Here is a 19,728-nt window from a genome sequence, read left to right as displayed (position 1 = left end):
CATGGAGAGCCATGGAAGTGCTCCAATTGGTCCCGATTGTAGTAAAAGCTGTGAACTACTTCAAGCCCCCGCTGCCAAGTAATCACAATGCTCTTAGGTTGCCAGGCATTCCCCATGGAGAAACTGCAGGGCAAGACCAAGAGTGACCACCAGGGAACTTGGAACGGTGACTTTGAATTCTGTAAAAGAGAAGTAAGTGTCTTGAGTCCTTTCATTCAAATTAAAAATGCTTTACACTACAGCTCCTCACTCCCTCTGCAATGAGCCTTCAGCCCCGCCCCTGCTGCACATCTCACATTATGTTTCAGATAACAGATGAAAAACACAGACTCAATGTAGAGCAGGGGTGTCAAACTCATTTTAGTTAAGGGGCCACATACTGCCTACCTTGATCTCAAGTGGGCCAAGCCAGTAAAATCATAGCATAATAACACATACATAACAACAATATTTCTCTATGTTTAAATCATTGGTGAAGGTTTTTGGATGATAAACCCTATTTGAAGGTCTTTCTACAATAAACTAAAAAACATAAAGACCAAAAACTCAAACATCAGCTCACTGTTTATATGCCTGGGCTCTCCTCTGCAGATTCCCTCACTTTGTGACGCGTTTGACTTCAAACGCGTCACAAAGCGAGCAGCGAGCGCTGCTGCCTGTGGCAATGAGCGCTTCTGCCTGCGGAGCAGACATCGCATTTACGCTGTTTTTGAAGCAATTACTGGATCGATTAAAAAAAATTACAAAACGGTTGTACTCATAAACCTCCATATTCTTAAGAGACATTCTGATTCACAACCCTTGACATTTATTTAGAAAAACAAGTGCAATTTCACCAATACTGTGTAATTTTCACACTTAGCAAAGTGATCCTGCGGGCCGAGCTGGACCCCCTGGTGGGCCGGATCCAGCCCGCGGGCCGTATGTTTGACACCCCTGATGTAGAGGGTTATGTGTGCTGTGTCACTGATCGCAAAGTATAAAGCACCGCCTACTGACCAATCAATTATCTTAAAAAATGGCATCACCACTCATGCGTGTGTTTAACAGCGTCAGGGTTGCAGCTGAAAGAATGACGCTAATGCTGACTTACTTACCAGCCATAACACTACATCTAAGCAACCCATTGATTTAATGTAACACACACTTGTGATTACAGTCAGATCTACTTGTGCCTTAAAAATGAGACAGTGATATTGATAGGCCTATTAACTTACGCATTCACAAAGTAACCAACTTTCCTTACTGGCTTTGGCTGCAGCAAATGTGTTTGTTTAAGCATGTATTATAGATTTCAATTCTTCATATTTGGTAAGGATCTAGGGTTGAGATATGGTGCGCTACATCTCTCCATATTTGCGATTGGTCATCTGGTGGCCACCTTCGTGACATCGCAAATGCTCCTCTCTCCTTTGTACGTTGCTTTCGATAATTGTCTGCTAAATGACTAAATGTAATGTAAATGTAAATGCACATAATCCAAGAGTGTGGTTTAGTGTCAAACCTGGCCAAGTGGCTACTAAGAGGTTATCACTAACCACCTTGGAATGTACTACTGAGTAACATGAGTTATGTTTCTTTGATGTCTATTTTTATGTGCATGTAATTTCTTTGTGCATATTATGTATTTGCTGTAAAGCACTTTGAGCTGCATTCTTTTGCATGAAAGGTGCTATATAAATCAAGTTTTATTATTATTATTATTATTATTATTATTACTGCTTTATTAATTTACTTTATAAAACAATTGGGTTCTATCGAATTATTTAGCTGTTTCTGATTGGACGAGAGACGTTCCATGAGTTGGAATACCCCAGGACATCCCAACTCGGACTTTTCACAGTTAATAATAAATCACTCCGCGATGAAACATCCTAGAGCGCGTTGATACAATTAAGCGATAACCCTTAATTCCAAAAGACGTTGACAATGGAACTATTTTTTGTTGCGGAGAAACTGCGCCTCCGGCCTCGTGGCTACGGCCGAACACCACCCGTGGGAATATCCCTTACCTACCCCACTCGCACTCGTACTATATTGCTTAACTCTACTTCCATAATTTTCAGTTTCAGAATACTAACACAAAAACGTGTTCTGATCCCTGGTCTCCTGTTTTCTCTAACGATACTCTGATACGGCACACTTATCTGTGATAGACTTAAGTTTAAACCTTTTTCAGTGCCAAGTTATGCTGCAGTGTTAGGATATTTCCAGCTATTGTTTGTTACTGTACGCTGAGATGTATGCTACACAATTTTCGAGCATTTGTTCTCCCAAACACAATGACAAAGAAATATAGGATATGAAAGAAGTTGAGCGAGACATACCCGATCAGCAGATTTTTATGAGAAGTAAAGAAAGATAAAATCCTTGCGCTGTCCAAAGCCACCGTAAAAACATTCAAAAGTGATTCGTAGAATATCCAAGCTGTTCATCACACTGTCATGGCAAAGGTAGCCACCACGTATTTTATACTGATACTGTCACACTGGACGCTGATTTAAGGCTTTGGGAGACACACCCTCCTACAGATAATAATGTTGTTATGCTGCCAAAAGTCATGGAATTTTTCATGGATGGTTGCCTTGAAAGGTTGTCTAAAATATTTTAGACAACCTTTCAAGGCAACCGTCCATGAAAAAAAAAAGATTTAAGGCTTTGGGAGACACACCCTCCTACAATCTTTTATAGTGATACTGTCACACTGGACGCTGATTTAAGGCTTTGGGAGACACACCCTCCTACACATAATAATGTTGTTATGCTGCCAACAGTCATGGAATCTTTCATGGATGGTTGCCTTGAAAGGTTGTCTAAAATATTTTAGACAACCTTTCAAGGCAACCGGTAATGTTGTTATGCTGCCAACAGACAACCTTTCAAGGCAACCGGTAATGTTGTTATGCTGCCAACAGTCATGGAATTTTTCATGGATGGTTGCCTTGAAAGGTTGTCTAAAATATTTTAGACAACCTTTCAAGGCAACCGGTCCATGAAAAAAAAAGATTCCATGACTGTTGGCAGCATAACAACATTATTATCTGTAGGAGGGTGTGTCTCCCAAAGCCTTAAATCAGCGTCCAGTGTGACAGTATCAGTATAAAAGATTGTAGGAGGGTGTGTCTCCCAAAGCCTTAAATCTAAGGTCTAAACTTTAGACCTTAGATTTAAGATTTAAGGCTTTTATCTCCATGGAGATTCTTTTAATGCTTTAGACTCTAAAGCATTAAAAGAATCTCCATGGAGATAAAATTGTCAGTACCACACATCATCACCAAATGAAAGACTTGATGTTATAATAAATAGTATTCTCTTCTTTAGATCCCAATGATGCCATAGCATTCCTTAAAGAGGAAAAAAAGAGAAAGTACTGTTAAGAACAAAAGTAATTAATACTGTTGGCATGGGTAAAAAAAAAAAAAAAATCTTTTGCCAGGCCCAGTGAAATGGAAACTTGACATTGCATCAAACTCTTACACATGCCATTGTGAATCTTTTTTTTTTTTTTAAACGTTTTAGCATCTTTGCCTCTTTACTAGGTGAAGAGCAGCGAAGAGGCAGTTATACTCTGTAAGACCTCCATCGGAAGCCTTAATCTGGACATTAATGATCTCCCTGTGACAAAGGTAAACAGGCATTTAGTTACATCTGTTGTGATTCTAATGAAGACTAACCAGCGTGCACTTGGTTGATTACTTAACAGAAGCGAATTTAGGAAGTGTAGGAGACGCTGAATAATTTGCCAGGTGTTACGTCAGTTCATGGACGCTTCTATGATTTATCCAGCAAGTACTATCGCTTTGTTGGGAACCATGCCCTCTACTACAAAGATGCTTTACGCTACCTGGGTTGTGTGGATATAAAAGACATTCCAGGTAATTATAATATCTGCACAGTATTAACAGTCGCCTGAAAAATCCATAATAAGCACACCATAATTGACAATGTCTTGATGAATTATCAGGTTAAGTCATCCTTAAAATTATGTTGGTTTGCTGTAACCTGACTGACTCAATCAAATTGGGCTCGATCAAATTTTTGTCACGTTGTTTGATCTGTCAACTTGCCGCATATTACTTTCCGTTGCAAACTGACCAGGCAGGAATTTCACAGATGGCACAGCAGCCTTGTGTTAGTAGTAGCAATGAGGACTGATTAAAAGACTGTATGAAAACTAGTCCTCTAATAAGTCCTCTTTACTACATATTTTTTGAGGGGATTGAGAGTAAAACAAATATTACCTACTACCTACCTACCCAATTATGGCCTTAAAACTGATGCAGTAAGTGTGGTTATATTTACCTGATAAATGGATGTTGATAAGCTAGATCTGTGATCGCCTTTGCTGGAGCTTTGAAAACATTGAATCATGATGTATAATGTTCCGGTAAAAAACAGAGAGGGCATTCACCCTGGGGCTTGCTGGACTATTAGGAGAAGGTGTTTACAACTTTGGTGAACTTGTAAGTGCTGTTCATATCCTAAACTTTCACCCTTTTTACCATTTTTTTAGCTAGTGGTACTATTGTTGTGTTATATGTTGTTGTTGTGTTATATGTTGTCCCTCGTCGCACCAACAGGAGCAGCACTCCAAATTTTGTTGTATGCGAATACAATGACAATAAAGGCTTTTCTATTTATATTGTATTTCTATTTACTGCATCATTGAAGGAAGTTATCTTGTTCACGGTTGGCTATCTGTGTCTAGCTCATGCACCCTGTGCTGGAGACTCTGAGGGACACAGACAAGCAGTGGCTGATTGACACCCTATCTATGCCTTCAACTGAGGGAATGTTGAGAAGTTCCAGGCCCTGAAAACAGCATGGGGCCAACAGGTGACTTCTGACTCTCTCTGGAGACAGCTTTGATTTGCATTGCCAATTATATTGATCTGAGTTGCTCAGCTGGCACAGGCAGCATAAAAACAATAAAGATGTGTATGGGGAAATTAGTAGAAATCATAATTTGAGCCAGTAATTTCAGCCGCAAATGCCACATGAGTCATCTTGCTAGAAACACTGGGGAATTACATGGGGATAACTGATTGGCTGATGGTAGGAACATCAACCATGGTATGCTCAATTCAAGTATGCAAGCCAAACTGTAATAGGCTGCAGGCAGGCTAAACATTTGTGTCCTTGTTTAACATCAGGAAGAAATGATAAAAAAAACAGTGGTGCAAGAGGTACAGTGTGTAGTTTTTGTGGCATCTATTAGTAGAAATGGAATATAGTATTCATATAGCATCGCCCCCTCCATGCTTTCGTCATACATAATAGGACGTATAAGCGTATAAGACCGTCCTACAGCTTCGGTCAAGGTGCAACAACTCGATTCGCTCTTTGAAAAAAAACTCCTTTTTAGTCGCCGTACTAATGAAGATAAATTGACAAAAAAACAATTAGGACTTTCTAGACGAAATGTATCCATTCAACAGGTTTCTACCAAGGGGGGGAAATCCTACATCCAAGAATTGGAACGAAAGAAAATCGTGGCTAGCAGGCTGTGAAGTGGCTAACGCGATACCACTGTCACTTTTCATAGGTTTCGCCGTGTGAATGTTTGCTTCTTGCACTAACACTGAGTTATTTTCTATGTGATGACTTATTTTGCTTTTGTAAGCCAATACTTTCAAGATCAGTCAATAAATATTGTTGGTTTTGACTTATATGTTGCCCCCTTCTTTATGTTGTTACTGGACATATTGTGTGTCCTGTTAAGCTATGTTACATCATACACTTGAGTTATCTTCTGAAAGTACATTAAAGAACCACTGAAAGCCACAGAAGCACTGGACTAACTACCACAGAAATATATATATATATTTTTTTACATGCACTTTGTTTTAATCTTACTATTTAAAGATTCAATGGAAAAGTTCAGTACAAAGTAGGCCTATACAGGCCACTACTGCTTAGGCCCATAGTCTATTGAGGCAGTATTGTTTCTGCACCTTAGTGTTCTTAAGGGTCAATAAATAAATGACCATATTGTATAGCCTATGTCTGTGGACACATTTCGCCACCGCTGAAGTGTCCTTTTTTCACAAACTCAAATCTGGTCACCCTAACTGGGATTGTAGTATTACCAGTTGGATGACAAAATACACTAGCCTAGCCTACTTGCTTAGGTAGGCTACTTGTCGCAATATCAGAGCAGAAACCGGGTTTCTTGACTTTATTACTTGATCTATTCCCGTTTTAGATAGTTATTCTGATAAATGAGGCGACCAGAACAGGGGTGACTGCTTTTATTGCCAGCTCTAAAAGTAACGCTACTTTACTGTGTGTCCCGAGAAAAGTTGACCCAGAAGACGTCTAGAATCAGCTGGCAGCAACGTGGGCGGGTTTTAAATGCGATAAAAACAAAATCCGGGCTTGTCTCCTCGCCGATTTGAACAGCCAACCGAGCAACAACTGTCTAGCATTTTACTACCTAAGTCAGACAATGTTAAAGCGGAGATATTAAATGATCTTGAATGAAAGGTGGTCAGTTCCTGTATAAACTCCAGTGTTAGACACTGTGGAATGCTTTTCTTGCCCGCCAGCTGGTCATGACGTCACGTGAAAACTATGAATTGGCCCCAGGAATTTGAAAGACGCCACAGTGTTAACTGGGGAGTCACACATGACGAGCGGGACGGTTGGGGCTGCGCTCCTCCTGAAGTCTGCTACCATCTCTACAGTTTTCAGGGCGTTCAGCTCCAGGTGGTTCTGGCTGCACCAGAAAGCCAGGCTGTTGACTTCCTTTCTGTAGGCGGCCTCGTCCCCATTGGAAATTAGTCCAATGAGGGTTGTGTCATCCGACATTTCAGGAGTTTGACAGAGGGGTGGCTGGAGGTGCAGTTGTTTGTGAGAAGAGTAGAGGGGAGAGCACACAGCCTTGTGGGGCTGCAGTGTTGATGGTCCGGGACTCCGAGACAAGCTTGCCCAGCCTCACGCGCTGCTTCCTGTCTGACAGGAAGTCAGTGATCCACGGCAAAGACCATTTCCATATTTACTCAAGTGACCCATTTCTGAAGATTGTAATTGGACAGGAAATTACACTTAAAAATATTTTACTGTGTAAAATGTTTTTTAAAACTATTCTAACCAGTTTACACCATTACAACAGACAATCTCCATGGACATTCACAAATACAGTCATTAGTGACTGGACAAATTTACATAAAGTTACATAAAGACCATTTCCATATTAACTCAATCGAGTTGTAAAAAATGTCATAATGGACCTTTTAACATATTTATTTTTTCAAATCGATATTTTCATTTCCTTGACTAATCAGGTCCAAAATCCGAATATGATACCGATGAGATGACAAAATAGAAGTCCCAGTAACAGTCGATGTATAATTCATATAGTTGAAGTTATTGTCAGTGTAGCATTAATTCTGTGGGGCATTTCAAGCTAGTTCGGACGTATCCATAGACCTTCTTACCACAGAATAATTCACATTTCACCAGATTACTTAATTCACACATAGTCTATGTTTTCATTTATATGTTTCACTTTCTTTGTCAAATGCTGTGGAGATTGAATGCTTCTCCACAGCTTGGGGCATTCTGATTGATACAAGTTCAGGCATTTCTACCATGTCTGGTATGTTGTGTCTCAGCATATATGGGGCGAGGGGAATCAAACGCATGTCAAACACACTATGTTACTATGGTAACCACATACATACACTACACTGACTGTAATACTCTTTCTGTAATACACACTTTTTGAGAGAACGTTTTTTTAAATCAACCACAATCTTTTCAATTTATTTCAATTAAACATTCTGCTAAATGTTTTCATTTCAATAATACTTGTAGACTATATATTATTAATTTGTGTCCAAATTATAGGGTTACTTAACGACTGTCAAAGGTCTTCCACTTTGACATAATATCTGGGGTCTGTAATGTCCAAAGCTCTGTAATCATGAACTATAGTATTTTCAGCTAATTTGTTTTTTCTCAATAAAGAATAATTAATTTGACTATTTTGGCATGTCCAGGATAGCATATATCTATAGCATCTATCTATAAAGAGAGAAGTTAGTGGACAGGTCTGAAACAATGGAGTGAGTTTTCAGTGTATTACCATGCCAGTGCCAGCCAGCATGACATCAGCCAGTTTGGTTTCTTAGAGAGTAGAGAGCAAAAGAAGGTTGCCGTCTTGTTGCCTCTATAGATAGATGACTTATAAGGCATAACTTTCAAGTTTAGGTGTGGCTATCCCACATGTAAGTTTACCTTATCTGCAACGGTGAGAGAGAAAGACAGAGGGAGGAAGGAAGAGAGAGATTGACTAAAATATGAGACGTGAAACAAGTGAAAACCAAAACTGACTAAGACTTGATCTCGTGACAGTCTGGTCATAGTCATGGCAGAGTCAGGTCATGCAGGCAAATTCTTTCCAGATCAGATAAGACACACCCATGAAAACAATCGCGAAGACTTCCTTGCGGTTCAGCCTCTCTTTCCTTTTAAAGAAAACTATTCTGCAGTAAAAGTCTATAAAAATACAATTTTATCAAGTTTTGTTGTTGTTGTTGCAGCCAGGAGCCTGAGTTGATGCACATTCCCTGTGTTCCATTCCATTCTATTCTTTGCCCTTTAGTTGTGGACTTTAGAGCTTTGAAATATGAAGCCCTGAAAAGAACATCATGGGAATAGAACAATTGTAACAAAAGTAAACAGATGGGCCTCACAACATCCTCATCTGGGACACACTCTGATTACATGTTTTCACACCAACAAATTAATAAAGCTGTGGTTGGATATGGTCTCTGAATGGCAAGAATGGAAAATGCTTCCCAAAAGCATCAGTAACATTTCATACCTGACTTGTAAGCGAACCTCCAAACACAGGGGAGTGCAGGTAGGAATCCGCACTGATTATTGATCAGTCTGCGCTTATTGATGACTTCTAGCAGTGCTCCTGTAAATGACGGTGTTGATAGGACTAGTCTAGGACTATTCAGCGACGTAAATGAGTCACTATGCAAATTTGACATATATACATTTTATTGTGATGAGCAATAATCCTCCATCAAGTCAAACATTAAACATATTATAGAACAAGAGAACGCTCATTTAATAGGTTTGACAGTTGTGAAATCATTTCAAAAACAGTTTGACCTTTATCAATCAGAACACAACATAACTGCATTCAAAGTGGCCTACTCTCGTAAAAAGTCGGCTTTGTAATTGAATTCAGACATTGAACTAGTAGAACACTAATGAAGGAAAAAAAAACATTAATTTAACAGAAAAAGTTCTATCCATAGGGTACTTTTGGACTGGACTTTTATTTATTTTAGGACATCACGCTTCCTCGTAGAATAATGACTCTAAATGTGAAACGTAATGGTTAATGATACAAATATTCTCGCATTTTTATTATAATTATTTAAATCCGACGATGTCTGTAGAATTGATGTGAACTATTTCTCACAAATTCAGCCCTTACGAACATGGACGCACTCCAATTCCGCGTTCTTAAATCTTAATTCTTAGCTAAGGACGTATCCCAGATAAGAAAACTTTCATGAATGCCACAATTGTCCTGGAAACTTCGTAAATGGAGTTAGGAAGAAATGTCTTAATGTCTTCTTAACTTTTCTTAACTGTGTTCGAGAATGAGGTCCATTGTATTTAACTGAATTAGGCCTATAGCTGTCACGTCAAAGGCAACCATGCTGTGTACATCAAAAAGAAACTAGCCTGATTTCTATTTCTATGTGTAAATAATACTGTAAGTTGTAAATACATTCAGTGTCCTGTAGATTACATTTGCTGTTAAAAGATGCTGCTAAATCCAGGTGCCTATTGGGATTTGTAGGTACTGTTTACGACCCCGGCGCGTCTAGGTCCCACCCTATGATATTTGCATGCCTGATCTGTCTCTGTCTCTACAGCAGGTGATTGGAAACAGATGTATCGTTCATTGGCTGGGCTACAAAAGCAGCCGGCAGACGGGAGAGCTTTGGTCTTCCTGGCATTTGGTTATCGTTGGTCGTTGGATAGGAAATTGGAATTGGATACTCGTTGGTTACTCGGTAATCGGGTCGTCGTCGTCGTTTGTTTTGCATTTACCCTTGAACTGACTTTACAATACATCTTTGATTTCTATTCACAACACTGATGTTCACACACACGTTTTGCTTAATTATAAAATAAATATAAATCTATATCATTGAATAAATACCTTATTATTATTATTATTATTATCATAAATTCTGCGTGGCCTCTCCTTTATGTTTCATGCATTTGAGCCCTGCACGTAACAGTACTAACTTTTCTTTTACATACACATACACATACACAGCAAAGTACTCTCTCTAAAGACCTTTCAGAAATCCCTGTAACATAATACTAACTAACTTTTTTATGTAAAAATAAATGCTAATATAAACTCTTTTAAACGTCTTTTTCTATCCGAGAAGACTGAAGGTTGGTTTGGTTGGTCTTTTTATTAGTCTATCAAGCCAAAAGAGGTATAATGAACCTATAAGGGCAACTTGTGGCCATCTAGTGGTAGCACAAAAAGCTGCAGCAACTTAAGCTGTTTTCCAAGGCTACAGCAGAGCTTCCACGTTTCAAATGTTTAGTTTAGTTAGGTACTTTAGTATATATAGTTATTTTTAAGATGAAGATTTTACCCAATGAATAATATAACACGCTTTTAAAATACAACGCATTGTTAAAGGTGAAACCAGTATTTTCAAACCTTTTTGGCTTTTGGCGTCTTGCAAAAAGCAATGTGTAGTCGGGGTCACATTTCAGATGTCTGTTGTTAATAGTTAATAGTAGTGAATTACCCTCTAACCTTCTCAAATGGTCTCATTTCAATACATGTTCAAATTATCTAATATCTCACCAACAATCAAAGATTGGACAAAAATTCCAAAAAAAACGAAAACAGATGATCCTTTCCTGTCCCATTAATCATCCATGTGGTTATCCCTGCTGACAAATTGTTTCGTGTCAGAGAACGCTAACTTCTTTCTATATAAACCTTGTGTGATGTGTTAAATTTAGCTTCTCTCGTCTGCTGCAGTCTGGGAGTGAGCCTCTGAGATAGGGCCCGTGCCTCTGTCTGACCTGCCAGGACGTGGGTGAGCCCGACAAGCTTGTTGTTGTTGTTGAATAAATATACTTATATGCAACTCCTGAGGTAACTTGAGTGAATTTTCATCTTACATGCAGAATGATTTCAAAGATGATATAAACATGCTTCACTAGACATGAAACTCAAACTATAACATATGCGGAAAAGTAACAATTGTTACAGAAAAATTCATTATTTTCCTCAAACAAGAGACTGCTAATAAGAGATTCACCTTGGCTTTGGTCTGGACCACTTTTAAAGTATTTTAGTCTCTAGTCCTGCATAAGGATGTTAGGTCAAAATGACACATACAATTTTCTGTCTGGGATAAGATGTCTTTGGTTCTGTGTGGTTAGCATATTGTCGGTAGTGTAGTGGCACTCCGTTTCATTCAAAGTCTTCTGTACCACAGTTTTCTAAGTCAGTCTAGCAACTTGTAATTGAAATGCAAGTGAGACAAGAAAATCTTCTATAAATAATGTTTACTTAGAAAACATAGAAAATACAAGGTCACACGGTCAAAAAACTATGTCGCTTCCAACGTCTCTGATAACAAATTTAAACTAAACATCCCATGCGCAGGTGTTACACTGACGTAGCGCTATTTGATTGGAAGCTTACATTCTAAAGATCTTCTGATTTTTAAACACAATACTAAATTATGCATTTTAACCTATGCATTCATTCAAATCATGAATAAATGATTTATCTCCACTGTTATCTTTTTTAACAAAATTATTATAACACATAAAAACATGAATTTTGGCTCTTACAGGTAGATATAGTAGTCCAATAGCAGCTAGGAGTATGAACACCAGAAGTACAGGCAAGAGAATGACTCTCTTTCATACCGCTGACTGGCTTTGGGAAATCTCCTTCAGAATTCTGCTAAAAAGACAAAATGGAAATATTGATTGGTTGATTAAATGACTGCAGATTTTCTGAACAGTATAAGATCTAATTGTAGCACCCCTCTACTCCACTGGGAGCAAAACAATCAAATCACCGTATATGGGCCATTCTAACCGAATTGGTGCAAAGTGTGGTCCCACAACAATAAAAAATATTTACAAAACATTTAAGTATTCAGACATAGATATTTACTAAGAATATGTTTATGGTCTATTTAAACCCCAAGACATTAATTGAGATAGGGATAAGCTAAATATATAGAAAATCATCATTTAGCGGTACTTCTATTGGGACAGTAGCTGTCCCTAACCCTGGCATCTAAATTTCAATGTCTGTAAATAACACTTTTTAGATTTTTTAGATTTTTTCATTTCAATGAAAATCAGCTGTGTAACCTTAAGAATTGTCACTACCGAACACCCTTTTTTTCTTTAATTAAGTAAACTTTTGGGGTTTTACGCAAAGTATTATGTTTGTTTGAGTGTACACCTCTTCAAAGATTTGTTTGCTAGCCATGTGCTTGCTAGAATTATTTATTTATGCTTAAATTTAGCTAGAATTGTCACTACCGAAACAGTCACTACCGAACAATCACTACCAAAACATATGGTTAAGTTTCGGTAGTGACATGAACGTTTCGGTAGTGAAAAAATGGAATGGTAAGTAGTTCAATCCCATCATTTTGAAATAAATGTGTTATGTGGACTAAATGGTAAAGATGTAGATAATGCTGATTTTCTATCTGAAATTGTTCAGGAGAGAAAGAATCATAAGACACCAAAAGGCCAAAAGGAAAAAGTGGAGCAGAGAGGCTGAGAGAATACTGACAAAGAGTGAGGGATGACCCAGTGAAACACCAAGAATATTTAAGGAAGGAAAGAGAAAGAAATAAGAAACGAAAGGAAGAAGGAAAGTTGAAATGTATCAGTGATTTATCCAACAGGGAGCAAAAGAAGGTCAGAAAAATATGGAGGAAAAGACAGCAAAAGCACAAAACATTTGTGTTTTTAATATTCCCAACCTAAAGCATGGTATGAGTTAAGATTAAGCAATAAGGTTGAGGAAATATGATACAACCTTGCAAACAAAATACTGTGGTCATTACCGAAACAGTTCTGTCACTACCGAAACAGTGCAGTCACTACCGAAACACTGGATGTTTTGTAAAAAATAAAGTATATTGAGTTATCAACTAAAATGTTATGATACTGATTGGTTTAATGTATGTTCAATTTCATCAATCATCAACTCTGGAATCAATATGATCAGTATTTTGCATTTTACAAAGAAATATTGCACTTAGATTTTGATGAATTGTATAAATTGAACTTTGAAATTTGGTAAAAAATTCATTTTTATTGATTTCATTGTGAAAACCTTCAAGAAATATTTGTAAAAATACTCTTCAGAGAAGGAAAGGAAACACAATCTGAACAGGTTATTAATAATACGTTTTTCCTATAGTTTATTACTATGTTTCGGTAGTGACAATTTTTGGGAGAGGAAAAACATTCCAACACATTCTGAAAATACAATATAAATACAATATATTCAGGTTTCTGGGATCCACAATCTCCCAGAATCTGAAGTGGGAACCCAACATCAACACCATCATCAAGAAGGCCCAGCAGAGGATGTACTTCCTGCGCCAGCTTAGGAAGTACAACCTGCCTCAGGATCTGCTGATCATGTTCTACACCGCAGTCATAGAGTCTGTTCTGTGCACTTCAATCACTGTCTGGTTTGGATCGGCCACCAAACTGGACAAGAACAGACTCCAACGGTCAGTCAGGTCTGCAGAAAAGATCATTGGTGCCAAACTGCCCACCATCCAAGACCTGTACAACTCCAGAGTCAGGAAACGGGCAGGAAAAATCACTGCAGACCCCTCACACCCCGGACACAAATTATTCAAACTCCTCCCCTCTGGTAGACGCTACAGATCACTGTTCGCCAAAACCTCCAGACACAAAAACAGTTTTCTTCCCCCTCGCCGTATCACTACTGAACAACTAACCCACTGTAGCATATATATTTATATTTATATATTTATCCCTGCACTTCTCGCACTCTCCACCTCTTCTTTGCACTACTGTTGTGCAACATTTCACAGCTACTGTATATAGCCATTCCGCCTTGTACATACTTTTTTAAACTCCTTAGTCCATTGCACTGTTGCACTGTTTGTTTGTTTGTTTGTATTGTATTGTATTGTATTGTGTTGTATATTTTGTGTAAGCACACTGAGAGTCACTTTACCAAGTCAAATTCCTTGTTTGTGCAAACTTACTTGGCCAATAAAACCTGATTCTGATTCTGAAAATTGACGGTTCATTTACTAGATATGTATACTTTAGATATGGTACAATATATATACGGACAAAGTTTTGGGAATAAAACATACAAATTTTCAAAATATTTCCAACCTGACTTTGCACCAATTCGGTAGAATGGCCCATATAGCTAGGAGAGAGGTGCTCTGTGTTCTAATAGTTCCAGTATTGGGTTTAGGCCAGTTCTAGGCTCGGCATTGGAGGGGGGAGAAAACTGACAATAAGACAACCATATAAAATTATAGGAAAGACAATCATTTTAATAAATAAAATGATTCAATAATAATAATAATAATAATAATACAACAATAATAATATCCCAAAATAAAAAACAGCTTTATCAAAGTATCAAATTAAATAAAATTCAAAAGTCTGATCCTCAATGGTCATCTGGTTCCAAATGGGTCTGGCTCGCCATCCAACATTCCAAATGTATTTTTTTTAAAACAATCGGATATCCAAATGAAAGATAAAAAAAATGATAATAAAATAAAATATAAAAACGACAAAACCCCAGTTTGAACTGAGTGCCATCCTGCCTGTTTTTATGGTAAACTTGCTATAACATCTGTGGCAAAGTGACAGTTGTTACAGAAAAATACTTAATTTCCCTGATACAACAGACTGCTAATAATAGATCCACCTTGGCTTTGGTCTGGACCACTTTTAAAGTCATTTAGTCTCTAGTCCTGTGCATGGAAGGGTGTTTTCTTTTCATCATCACTCAAACAATGTTCTGTCTTGCATAAGAGGTCTTTGAGGTTCTGTTTGGTTTGCATATTTTCAGTAGTAATAGAGCAGCTAGGAGTATGAACACCAGAAGTACAGGCAAGAGAATAAACTCCCTCATCCGATGACTCGCTTTGGGAAAATCTCCTTCAGATTCTGCTAAAAAGAACAACAGGAAATATTGATTCGTTGATAAATGACAGGTTTCTGAAAAGTCTATGATCTTATCATAACAACCAGCTTTTGTGCAGCAAACATATTTTAATCTCCAGTGACTCACTACATTGTATCAAACCTGTGGTGACTAATACCTTGGTAAAATTGTCTTCAGAGTCTCACGGCTATGGATTATTTTATTTAGATGTTCTAGGGCACAGAAAATGTGTGTTGGGCTCTGCTGGCCACTGTAATCTACATCTTGAGTTTAAACAGTGTCTGGTTATATTATAAAATCTATAAGCTTCCAAAGGGACCAGAGTGACATCCTGCCTATGTTTACGGTAAACTTGCATTTGGGATTTGTTCTACCTACCAAACAGCAGGCTTATGTTCCTCCTGATCTCCTGTATCAGGTCCTCATTCTTCAGTATAAAACTGAGGGTGGCATTGGAGTTGTCTTTGAGAGTCAAGGTGCTGGACACGTTATAAAGCCCTGAGAGTGTGTCCCGTGTTAGACGGGTCTCTGTGCTGTTGGTGAGGTCTTCATGGCCTTGTAGCCAGCTCAAGGTGGGAGCTGGGAATCCTCCTCCTGAGGTTAGAAGAACCGTCACACTTCCGGGCTGCACTGAGAACTGCAGCACTGGCTCTGAATAGAGTGCTGAAACAGAGAGATACAAAATTGAGGCTCTTACTAAAAGGGCTCAGGGACATTTCAGAAGTCACGATCATCCTCCTCACCCCTACAGCCATGCAAGGTCATAATAGAATGATCATGGTGCCATCGGATAGCTTCGAAGTCTTACTGAACTCAGTGAAGGCCCATTCTTAAGGCCCACTGATGGCCCAAGTAATTTCGTCAGTTTAAGTAAAGTAAGTAAAACATTTAAAGCATCCTGAGATGTATTGTTGATGTATTGACTGCATTTACCTGCCACTTTTAGAGGGAAGATCTTCCTCCCTCCGCCCCGTTGCGAGCTCACGTAACAGATGTACTCCCCCCTATCTTCTATGGTGACGTTTTCCAATCGGAGAGATGCGTTGCCCTTCTGCATCTCTGACTGGTACAGGGAGGTGCGCTTCACATAGTGTGGGTTCTGGTGCTTCAGCTGGTCCCGATTGAGGTAAAAACTGTGAACAACTTCAAGCCCACGCCGCCAAGTAATCACAATGCTTTCAGGCTGCCAGACATTCCCCACGGAGAAACTGCAGGGCAAGACCACGGGCTGACCAAGAGTGACCACCAGGGAACTTGGGACGGTGACTTTGAATTCTGTAAAAGAGAAGTGTCTTGAGTCCTTTCATTCAAATTAAAAGAAGGCTGTACACTACAGGTCCTTACTCCCTCTGCAACGAGCCTTCAGCTCCACCCCTGCTGCACATCTCACCTGCCCTGGACCAGGTTATGTTTGAGATAACAGATCAAAACCATCGACTCTATAGAGGGTTAGGTGTGCAGTGTCTCTATAGACGGTCTTGGATCAAAGCACCGCCTACTGACCAATCAACCAAGCCATAAGAATACATCTAAGCAACCCATTAATTTAATGTAATACCCAGTTGTGATTATAGTCAGATCTAATCATGCCTTAAAAATGGGGCCGCATTCACAAAGTCGTCAACTTCCCTTCCTGGCTTTGGCTGCAGCAAATGTGTTGCTTTTAGCGTGTATGATAATGACTCATATTTGATAAGGATCATGGTTTGAAATATGGTGCTCTACACCTCTCCATGTTTGCGATTGTTCATCTGGTGCCAAGTTAAGCCTGCCACGCGTTCTATTTCGCAGCTAATACGCATGCAAGCACTATAGGCTATGTGGAAACAAATGTGACGTGTTATTATGGGTAGCCTACCTGGAATGTATTTTTATTTATTTTGGCCCAACCATCTGGGGACATGTGGTAGTCTCCTAACGTAAGTGTGTATGTATCAGTGGCAGCGCGCGCGTGTGTGTGTGTGCGCTCGGTTGCTTGCCTAAGATTGGGGCGGAGTCTCTTGCAGACTAGTAAACATCATGACTGACCACGTTTGACACGACTGCCGTTTGACACGACTGCCGGTGAGGAATGATCAACAGACAGTTCTGACCTACGTGTAGGTCTCAAACTGAGTCTGTCTTGACTACTAGCACAACCTACAGTGCCCTCCAGAATTATTGGCACCCTTTAGTAAAAATTAGCAAAATGAAATGCGAAAAAATTTCTTTATTGTTTATCCTCCTGATCTTTCATTTAAAATATTCACAAAAATCTAACCTTTAATTGAAGTAACATAATTGAAAGAAACATTACATTCTTAGCATGAAACAAATATTTTTTTCAAAACTTCTTTTAATATTTTGTGCAGCCTCCCTTTGCCAAGATAACAGTTCAGAGTTTTCTCCTATAATGCGTGAAGAAGTTGGTGAACACATGGCACGGGATCTGAGACCATTCCTCCATACAGTATCTTTCCAGATCCTTCAGATTCCAAGGTCGACGCTTGTGGACTCTCCTCTTCAGCGAACCATTTTTGTGTGGATTTTGAGGTGTTCTTCGGATCATTATCCTGCTGGAGGGTCCAACCACGGCCCATGTTAAGCTTCCTGGCAGAGGCTGTTAGGTTTTCATTTAATATCTGCTGGTATTTGATGGAGTCCATACCATGCATCCTAACAAGATGTCCAGGGCCTTTGAAAGAAAAACAACCCCACAACATCAAAGATCCGCCACCATACTTCACAGAGGGTATGAGGTGCTTTTCTGGATGGCTATCTTTCTGTCTACGCCAATCCCATCTTTGATGCTAGTTGCTAAAATCTCTATTTTGGTCTCATCTGACCATATAAACCGGTCCCATTGAAAGTCCCAGTAACATTAGGCCAACTGTAGGCGCTTTAGTTGGTTGTTGATTGACAGCAGAGGCTTTTTTCTGGCAACCCTCCCAAACAACTTGTGGTGATGTAGGTGGCATCTGATGGTAGTTTTGGAGACCTTCTGACGCCATGACTCAACTAACCCCTGCAATTCTGCAGCTGTGATCCTTGGAGATTCTTTTGCCAGTCGAACCATCCTCCTCACGGTGTGTGGGATCAATGTACGCACACGTCCTCTTCCAGGGTGATTCTTAACATCTCCTGTCGCTTTAACAACTAACAGCTCAACAATTTTTTGTTGCACATCTTCACTGTGTTCTTGGGTCTTTCCCATAGTGATGAATGACTAAGGGAATTTGGCCTGTGTCACCTCATATTTACAGTATAACCCAGTGAAACAGGAAGTCATGGATGACCACTTAAAAGTTCCTAATCAAACAGGTGAACTTAAAAATGTAAAACATGACTGAAAATATACTTCAGTTAGATTTTAATTATAAGATTTTCTAGGGGTGCCAATAATTGTCGCACACATCTTTTGAAGAAAAATATATATTTAATGTCTTTCAATAATTTTACTTCAATGAAAAGGTAAGTAAGGATTTTTGTGAATATTTCAGTGAAAGACCAAGAGGATACACCGCAAAGACATTTTTTCATAGCCTGCTTTGCTCATATTCACTTAGGGTGCCAATAATTCTTGAATTCTTGAACCTTTAAGATTAGATTAGATTCAACTTTATTGTCATTGTACAGAGTACAAGTACTGAGACAATGAAATGCAGTTTAGCATCTCACCAGAAGTGCAAAGAAAGCAGAAAAGTGCAGAGTATATATATATGTATGGTAGTAATATATAAATAAATGAGATATACAGTATACAGTATGAAATAAGATGTGCAGTATGAACAGTATTGATAGTATAACTGTGGCAAAGACTATGAACATGAGCAGCAATATTGCTATTTAGGCTTATCATTTAATTTACTCTCTACGTGTGATAAGGGTCCAGCCTATCCCCCAACTTGACTAGCCTACCACTATTGAGATCAATAACAGCTAATGAGATAAGTAAGACAACCTAATACAATGGCGGTTCATTTATGAATGACAACAAAACCATGTCCAGTCCAGTCGGTGGGGGCTTAATAGCTAACCTTAGGTTACGCCTCATGACAGCCAAAATTGCACTGCAGTAACCACAGGAATCATAAATTACCAAAAGTATGCTTCACCTTTGGCTTATCGTTTCATTTACTCTACGAGTGGTAATAAGGTTCCAGCCTATCCCTCAACTTGGCTAGCCTACTCTTGCAAAATTAAGAAAAACAATATGATAGGATGAGTGTGTGTGCTACAAAATATATGAGTATTTGTCTTCCCAAACACAAACACAATGACAAAGAAATATAGTCTATGAAAGAGGTTGAAAGAGACTTACCCAAGCAGCAGACTTTTATGATAAGAGAAAGATAAAATCCTTGTGCAATCCAAAGTTTGAACCTCATGTCACAGTACTGTCTGTCCAAAACAACCGTTATTCATAAAATATCTGAGCTGTTCATAGAACTATGGTACCAAGGATATCCACCACGTCCATTACGTTACAGTTACACTGTCCCACTGGGCGCTGGTTTAAG

The 19,728-nt window shown here is 38.9% G+C and overlaps 1 protein-coding gene and 1 pseudogene across 1 annotated transcript; one reads left to right on the top strand and one right to left on the bottom strand.

Moving 5' to 3' along the window:
* The first annotated feature begins 87 nt into the window (after positions 1 to 87).
* LOC116217902 lies at positions 88 to 4,869 on the top strand (annotated as a pseudogene).
* Positions 4,870 to 15,599: 10,730 nt separating this feature from the next.
* Positions 15,600 to 19,688, bottom strand: LOC116223494 (CD276 antigen-like). Its single transcript, XM_031580509.1, has 3 exons — positions 19,667 to 19,688; positions 16,163 to 16,504; positions 15,600 to 15,892 (listed from the first exon to the last, which is right to left on the bottom strand). Exons 1-3 carry the CDS (start codon positions 19,686 to 19,688, stop codon positions 15,600 to 15,602), a joined length of 657 nt encoding a protein of 218 aa, XP_031436369.1.
* Between the last annotated feature and the right edge of the window lie 40 nt (positions 19,689 to 19,728).

Source organism: Clupea harengus, chromosome 14, assembly GCF_900700415.2.
Source record: "Clupea harengus chromosome 14, Ch_v2.0.2, whole genome shotgun sequence".
NCBI classification, from domain to species: domain Eukaryota; kingdom Metazoa; phylum Chordata; class Actinopteri; order Clupeiformes; family Clupeidae; genus Clupea; species Clupea harengus.
The sequence above is the reverse complement of the archived record's forward strand: the minus strand, read 5'-3'. Positions and strand labels throughout refer to the sequence as shown.